Below are 6,780 nucleotides of genomic sequence, written 5' to 3' on the forward strand. Positions count from 1 at the left end.
CATACATACATATTTTATTAATCTCCATATCCTATACAGATAGTCTTTTCAATCACATGCTACACATTTGAGATCTGGACAGTGAATAAGGATGACAGAAGAAGAACTGAGAACTTTGAGCTGTGATGTTGGAGAACAGAACTGAATACCCGTGGACTATCAAAAGGTGCAGCCAGAGTGATCCTTGAAAGCAAGGATGGTGAAGCTTCATCTCACATACTTTGGGCATGTAGTTGGAGAGGCTATTTCTTAGAAAGGGACATCATCCTTATATAGGTGGACGGTCAGCAAAAGAGATTGTCAACAAGACGGATTGACTCAGTGACTGCAGCAATGCGTTCAAGTGTGTCAGAGAGGATGAGGATGGCACAGGAGAGGACAGGAATCAGATCTGCTGCTCACAGGGTTGCTATGGGTCGGACTGAGTTGGTAGCACCTAACAAGACGATCAAATGTCTCAAATAGACTTGTTCTCTCCTTTGTTCTAATGGTTTTGATTTGGAAATGCTACTGTTTAGGACAAGAAATCCTGTTTGAGTCCTACCTCCTAACAGCCAAATCTCTAAACTACCAATGCCAAACACAGAGAGTCACAGACGAGTATCCAACCTGACCCCACAGGAGTCAGGACTAAGTGCAAGCTGAAGAATATCTTCATGGTAATCTATTTTTCCTTATAGTTTAAGATGCCTATGCAAATTATAACTCTTTTTTTAAAAAAAAATCACCAGGGCAGCAGAGATTAGTGTCTAGCTGGGGCAAGTGGAGGAACAGGTGGGGTGCAATGAGGACTTGATGACACATGCTGAAAAAGGCAATGACCAGTAGCAATTAATTCTATAAAATACAATGTGTATGAATAACCATATGAAAGTAATTTTCTTTAAAAAAGGGGGAGGGGAATTAAAAACAATATAGCCTCTAACTTCAAGTAAAAAATCGACAACAGAATAATTTTTTTTCCATCTCAAAACTATCCACTGCCAGTGAATGAGTTCTGACCCAGAGACCCTTCAGGGCTGAGGAGAACTCCCTGCCCCACGAGGTTTCCAAGGCTGCAAATCTTTCTGTTACTGAGCCACTGGGGGATTTGAACCACGATCTTTTGGTTGGCAGCTGGGATCTTATCCACTAAGCTATAACTCACGAGGGCTCCATGTTCGAAAAATGAAGCCTAAGAAAAGGGTGAAGCTTTCAGAAAAGCCCATCACCATCAGTTTCCAGCTTGCCTTTTATAGAGCGTAGGGTGTGTGCCTAAGAAAGTCCCAACGTCAGTTTTAGCAGAAGAAAAAAAAATTCATGCAGGAATATATTCATCATTCAACAAGCATTGATAAAGCCCTTGCCTGTTCTTTGCCAGAAACTAATGCAAGAATATGGGATACAGCAGTGAGCAAACAGGTAAATGCCGCTGTCTCGGTGGCGCTCTCAATCTATAAAGTCTTCATCATTCACAACGTTGTCTTCAATCTTCTGTCACTGGTTTTTCTTTATATTTTATCTCTGTATTTTCAGACTCTATTAGTTGCAGAATAAGACAGATAATTAAATAGAGTGATGAACAACTAGCTCATCTTGAGTCTCTGTTCAATTCCTCTGCCATTTATACTCCACATGTGCCACAAAATACAGTCAACATACTGGCTTAAGTAATTTGAAATGTAACTAAGGAGGGTAAAAAGTACACTATGTTAAGCCTGAAAGAAATAAAACAACAATCCCAGTCAAAAACAGACAAGTTAATAAATCTTATTTTCCCAGGAAAAATAAAAGCATCCTGTACCTCAAATAGAGGGGCCCTAAAAAGAGAACAGTGGGCTGGCAACTAAGTTACTAATAAAGAAGTCCAAGGCATCAGAACAGGGGATATAAATTAACATTTGATACAAAACTAACAGTGTGGGAAAGGGGTCAGAAAGAAGGAAAATTTGACCAACATAGCAGGTTTTGAGTTTTCAGAAAAGAACATCTAGAACTGAAACCATGTCAAAAGGAATGATCCATTTTTCTGCAACAAATATTCACGCACAAGAGAAAGAAAGATGGGTAATCAACTCCTGTTTGGTTTACTGCTTCTGAAACCCAATGGAGGGTTAGCTGTTAGACACTAGCAACTCAATGGCACAAAACTGCAGCAATATTCATGAACTCATGTAAAGGTTCAACCTTCTACCAAATTTCTAATGTTTGTTCAGAGACTTTATTCACTTTACTATTACATGCTTAGATTAATTTTAGACATCAAACTGGTGAGACTTTTTAATTTTATTTTATATTAGTTGGTGGGTAAAGAGGATGAAGGAAATGGGAAAGATCCAGTGGGGATCTGAAAGATAGGATATTGGTGGGAATAGATCAATGGTGATTATAAAGTGCACTGTATGGGAATGATTGTATGAAACATGTTGTGAATGAAGGAAAGTATAAAACCACCAGGTGATTTTAAAGGAAAATGTTTCTTTACACTATTTCCTAACTTAAAAGGGGCAATTTGGATTTTTTTTTCATTTTTCTTCTTTTATTAGAATTTTTTTTGCGTGTTTTTTTTGTTTTTCCCACAAAATTTTTTATCTAAAAACAACAAAAAAAGAGAGAGAAAGAAGAAAAGAAAGTTACTGGAAACCTCATGGTTAATGTGGGAGGAGAGGAGAGGCGCATGGGATTTTTTATGAATCAGAAATAAGATGGAACAATATCCCCATCAAAGCAAAGCTAAGCTAAAGATATTGGCATTGTTACTCAACATCCGAGCCAAAAAGGTTGAAGTGGTGCATATTCACACCATGCTTACCAGTTTCCGCACATCGTCACACCACACCTCTCCCTTTGCAGTCTGCTCTGCATATAAAGAAATCCCCAGCAGCTGGTTAAACAAAACATTCAAACCTTCCATGCATGCACTGAGGGAGAAAAACGGGCAGTACAAGCTGGGTTCAATATTGTACCTGAGAGAAAAAAGAAAAAAGAGGTTTAAAAGCTTTTTTTTAAATTTTCTTGATTTCTGAAAGTGAGCCAAACTTACTTTTCACTTTATATTCAGAATCACTGTAGCTAAAGAAAGCACCCAAACATAAAAGTATATTTAGCTTATGAGAGATTTTTGGACTTCATTTTCTTCAGAAGAAAGTCTAACTAGTATTAATAGTAATATTAGTAATTAAAGTCAACATATCCTTACTCTTAATCCTTTGTGGGCTACTTACTCCTTCGCTAAGCAGGCTGTCTCAGTTAACCACAGTATAAGTACTGCCTTATACAGATTATACATAAAATATGACCAGTTCTAAAGACAATGGCAAACCACTCTTTGAAATGTGTTTTCTTCTGAAGGATTGTGACATGTCACATAAATATTAAGCAAAAAATGCTGGATGCTGGAGAAAAGTCAACATTAAAGCTAATCTCTGATAAATATTTGTTAATGGGGGTGGGGGGAATGTCTATGATAGAAGAGTCCCCTGCTGGTATTATCTAAAAGGCTAATGCGCTTGGCTGCTAACTGAAATGCTGGAGGTTTGTGTCCACACAAAGGCACCTTGGAAGAAAGGCCTGGAGATCACTTGCAAAAAAATTAGTCACTGAAAACCCTACAGAGCACAGTTCTACTGAGTCAGTTCAATGGCAACTGGCTGTTTGCTATAAATAATCAGATCTTAATTTCTTAACAATATAATCTGTAGTTATATACATCACATTATTGATAACACACTGGTAGTGTCAATTATTCTTCAAGGAAAAAGAGTTTTCAGGTTGTCCCATATGCCCCCATCTAAACATTAGTACACCAAGAATATGTGATTTGAATGTTCATCTCCAGGGTTATCAAGTCATGCTAAAACTCATAAAATCAAAAGAGACTCCTAGAATAATAGGAGGTGCAGGTATTTTTAATCTTGGAGATTAACAAAATATATGTGAAATGTACAATATATATACAGACTTTATCAACAAATGAGTATCTAGGCTTGCAGACAGCATTCAACACATTTATAACTTCATCTCTAATGATGTTTTTTTTAAACAGAATTATTAGGCTGGTAAGTGAAGATCAGCACTTCAAACTCACAAACTGCTCTGAAGGAGAAAAATGAGGCAGTCTGTTTCTGTAAAGACTACAAGCTCTGTAAACCCTATGAAGCACTAATTCTGTTTTGTCCTAAAAGGGCTTGGATCGATGAGTCAGGATTGATTCGATGGCAGTGAGTTTAATTCTTTTTATCCCCAAATTGTTTGAACATACTCCTATCAATAAAATATTTATGTATACAATATAATGCAAATATTTTTATAAATATTCTATTATGAAACAACAAAGAGAGACCTAAAAAGTCAAGATCAAGAACAACAGTATTAAGCAGACATTCTGATATTTCTACACCTTAAAAAGATGCAGCTTTGGACACACTGGTGCAGAAAACAGGAAGCCTAGATCCTGTTTCTGCAGCTGGCACAGCTGATAGCATCGGGGAGGGAGAGAAAGCAGAAACCCAGATAAGAAACTCACAAGGATCCAGTGAGAATCCACAGGGCAGGAGTGAGAGGGCATACTGGAATTCTTGCCATGGATGGAAAACTTTCAACACTAAAGAGTGCATGAAGAGTGAGTGAGAAAGCCTCAACAATTATTCTCAGATTCCTGGGTTGGGAAAATGGGTGATTAGAGCAGTGAACATCAGACGAGAAGATGTGGTGGGGTGCATTTGGGGGAGAAGAGAAGTGGATGCACAAAAAGCAAAATCTGCCTTAGAAACACTGACTTCAATGAGGCATCAAGCCTGTTTAGATTCTGCAAATGTCACCCTCAAGTATTAGTTTATTAGTTAAAGCAGCAAAAGGAGATGTGATAATCACGAAAGGAAGCATGGAATGATAAGAGAGTCAAGAACAGAGTCTGAAGTTGCATAGAAAGACGTGGAACAGAAGACCAGGAAGAACAGTAGTGAGTGGAGAACAGAAAGGCAGGCTTATGATGGAAACCATATAAACAAAGAGCTAAAAGGACAGAGACAAGAATGCTGAAAGTAACAATGTCTGTCAAGCAGAGTCTAAATAGGAAAACTCAGGATCAGGTCCAAGCATGCCCCAGAATGTGAGTGTCCAAGAGTCTGGAGGGCCTGGCTAGCTCTGGAGCAAAAGACAAACTGGTAAATCAGGTTTCTTGGTAAGCCAAGAAAATGTTTCTGAGCAATAGAAGAGTCTTATTATCCAGTGCTCCTACAACAGAAGTACCACAAGGGGATGGTTTTAACAAACAGAAATTTATTTTTTCACAGTTTTTAGGAAGACTGATGTTCAAATCCAGGCTCCTGGCTCTAAGGAATGGCTTTCTCTGTGTAAGTTCTGAAGTAATGTTCTTGTCTCCTATCAGTATCTGTAGGTCTGGTATTCCTTGTAGAGAGCTCTGTGTCTCAGCTTTAATCTTTTCCTGGATCAAGGAGGTTCACTACAAAAGGAACTCTGGTCCAAAGGATGACCCCCTATTCTTGAATCCTCTTTCTTAATGGTATTCAGGCCCCCTCATTCTGCTCACTTTGTTCTCGTTTTCTCTCTTGTAAGAGAGAAGGCATAGCTGACCACAGCCCAGAGAAACTCCTCTAACATCAGAACAAGGATGCGAAGCGATTATCTTTGTGTGTCATCAAGTTGGAACCAACTCATAGCCAACCTTTTCGGATTTTTCAGAGGCATTAAACTAGATGGGTGGAGACTTCCCATCTTTCTCCCACACAGAAGCTGGTAGACTGGAATTGTGTGTCTTGGGGATTGCACCACAGCTTCTTTTCACTAAGCCACACATCCTTAATCCTTTTATAGTTGATTGGCTTGTCGGAGGGATCATTATATAACTTTCACTTTGCATCCAAGACAAGAATCATGGTTTTAAATGATCAATCAAATGCATAATTAGGGTTGGGGTTCTTGTTAATGTGCCATCAAGTTGCCTGTGACTCAGAGGGACCCTATGTACAATAATAGCTCTGAAGATTGTACTATCCTTTGCCATTCTCACTGACTCCAACACACCTATGAGAGATGGACCCTCATCTCACCCAGGGTCTTCCTCTCCCATGTTGTCCCCCAACCCTTCCAAAAATGATGTCCATCTCCAAGCACCAGCTGGTCCCTCCTGGCCATGTGCCTAAAGTATGTGAGAAAGAGCTCTAAAATCCTAGCCTCCCGAGGAGAAACTTGGTTTCATTCTTTCTAAGATAGATCTGTTTGTTCTCTTGTAAGTCTCTGGTATGTTCAAGACTCTTCTCAAAAAAAAAAAAAAGACTCTTCTCAAGCACCACAACTCAAAGGCATTGAGTCTTCTTCTGTCATCCTTAGTCACTGTCCAGCTCTCCGATGCAGAGCAAGTAACTGCAAAGATCGTGGCCTGAATCAGGCTCACCTTAGTCTCTAGACTGACATTGTTGCTTCTCAATACTCTGGAGAGGTCCCTACCTGCTGATTTTCCCACTGTAATCTGTCTTTTGATCTCCTGACAGCTGGTGCCAAGAGTGCTGGAGTAGGGGTAGACAATCTGAACCATGAGAAGAGGCAAACCAGACCTCTTGGGAGCAAACGGCCTTGGTGGTGATGTTGACAGTCACCATGACCTCTGAAAATATCAATCAAGCAGCTTCATGCTCTGCCCACTCTGTCATTTTATGTCACATATATGGTGCATGACTGTGCATGTTAAATGTCTTCCTATGAACTGAGGGACAGTTTTATAACATTAGCTGAAATGGACTCTTGGAATTAATGGTATGGAGAAGAGTATTTCATATGGAC

General features: G+C 39.2%; 1 protein-coding gene across 1 annotated transcript in view; it reads right to left on the minus strand.

The window, feature by feature from the left end:
• MIPEP (mitochondrial intermediate peptidase) overlaps positions 1-6,780 on the minus strand; it is a 195,669-nt gene that overhangs the window by 134,595 nt on the left and 54,294 nt on the right. Inside the window, exon 11 of the mRNA XM_006894110.1 lies at positions 2,792-2,945. Coding sequence (XP_006894172.1) covers positions 2,792-2,945 — 154 coding nt within the window. The remainder of the gene's footprint in view (positions 1-2,791; positions 2,946-6,780) is intronic.

Source organism: Elephantulus edwardii, unplaced genomic scaffold, assembly GCF_000299155.1.
Source record: "Elephantulus edwardii isolate Elephantulus edwardi_28Jun2011 unplaced genomic scaffold, EleEdw1.0 scaffold00135, whole genome shotgun sequence".
Lineage (NCBI taxonomy): Eukaryota > Metazoa > Chordata > Mammalia > Macroscelidea > Macroscelididae > Elephantulus > Elephantulus edwardii.